The sequence below is a fragment of the Branchiostoma floridae genome, chromosome 15, assembly GCF_000003815.2.
Source record: "Branchiostoma floridae strain S238N-H82 chromosome 15, Bfl_VNyyK, whole genome shotgun sequence".
Taxonomy (NCBI): Eukaryota; Metazoa; Chordata; class Leptocardii; order Amphioxiformes; family Branchiostomatidae; genus Branchiostoma; species Branchiostoma floridae.
In genome coordinates this window covers 14,012,131-14,013,571 of record NC_049993.1, presented here as the reverse complement: position 1 = coordinate 14,013,571, position 1,441 = coordinate 14,012,131, and the positions used below count along the sequence as shown (strand labels likewise).

General features: G+C 39.5%; 1 protein-coding gene across 1 annotated transcript in view; it reads left to right on the top strand.

Annotated features, from left to right (window-relative positions):
• Nucleotides 1–1,441, top strand: part of LOC118431505 (protein KRI1 homolog) — a 20,287-nt gene that overhangs the window by 6,232 nt on the left and 12,614 nt on the right. The window contains exons 6-7 of the mRNA XM_035842745.1: nt 16–67; nt 696–855. Of these exons, the coding sequence (XP_035698638.1) occupies nt 16–67; nt 696–855 (212 nt within the window). The remainder of the gene's footprint in view (nt 1–15; nt 68–695; nt 856–1,441) is intronic.

Below are 1,441 nucleotides of genomic sequence, written 5' to 3'. Positions count from 1 at the left end.
TTTTTCCCCAATGTTAGAAACCAGTCAGTCCCAGCTACTATGAGGAACAGGAACAGATCAAACAGAGGTGAGAGGAAGATTTAAAACAAATTCCTCACAGAAGCAAAACAATCTACTAGTTCATCATTCATATCAATAACTGTTTATTCCCTTCAGTTTATTTTCTTGTATCAATTGCTACAAATGTTGATAGAGGTAACTTAAACTTAGTTTTAAAGTATTATTATGTGCCATACTATATTGCTGTAAAATACAACAACGTATAAGCTATAATATATATATCACACTGTTTACATGCCTCAAATTTGTTACAACTTTTGGACTTCAAAAAAGAAAGTTACCTGTATCAACAAATCACCTTTCTGAAAGAAGCAGAGAAAAATTCAGTTTACTTTTATCATGTCCTGACTCCATATCTATCCACCTAGGTCAATATACAAAATGTATACACAATGCCATTGTGCATAAGAGACGTCTTGCCATTTACAATACAATGTGAAATGAACTATGCCACTCTATTTTGTATTGGGGTAAATAACCATATAAATAACCATGTTAGATAGATACTACTACTAGTAGATAGTTTGTAGTTGTTGGTAATACATAGTTGTACGTATTATTTGTAGTACATGGTACCTGATGCAATCGTTGTGCAATAAAATTTGACTTCTCTAATTCTTGTCTGTAATCTCTAGTTTTAAGCAGGCCCTATCTGCTGGAGATGATGATGATGAATATGGCAGCCTCCTTGTTGAGAGACAGAGGACCCAGGAAGAGTTAGATGAGGATGAGAGAGACTACAAGGCCTGGCTGACTGGACAGAAGGAGGAACTGGCCAACAAGTACAAAGATATGGTAAAAAACTGATAATGCTTACCCCAACTTAGCCTTCTATGAGTATGAATACTCATATAATGATTGTTTTTCAGGTCGGTCCATCCCAATATTTGCTGTACATGTAGCATTTTTTTAGAACACTCACACTTAGTCACTATCTGGTTTAGCATCCGTTGTTCCTTGTCATACAAGGGTTTTACTTTGAGAGATGTGGTTATGATTGCTCATCTCGGTGTGTGAACACCTTTCCGTGATACGGGGGTTCTTTACCACCTAAAACTCTCGCCGCGGGCAAAACTACAAGGAGCAAGTCCTCTACACCACCACCGGAGGATCCCAAGAACACCCAGGAACGGAATTTGAGCGAAAATTCCACTCTCAGGAACCCAGTTTTGAAGCAACAAGTACCGAAAGTCACGCAAGTACCTAAGGGGGAGGGCGACCACGGTCGCGTGACCACCTCCCCTAGCGGTAGCCATCTTGTTTTCTCCAGTCGTACCCGCTACGGCTAAAATATGAGCCTGTAATTTGTATGTGTCGCGAGCGGCAAAGGTAAGACTGCAGCGGTAGACCGGTAGGGACAAAATTGAATTGTAGAATTAGT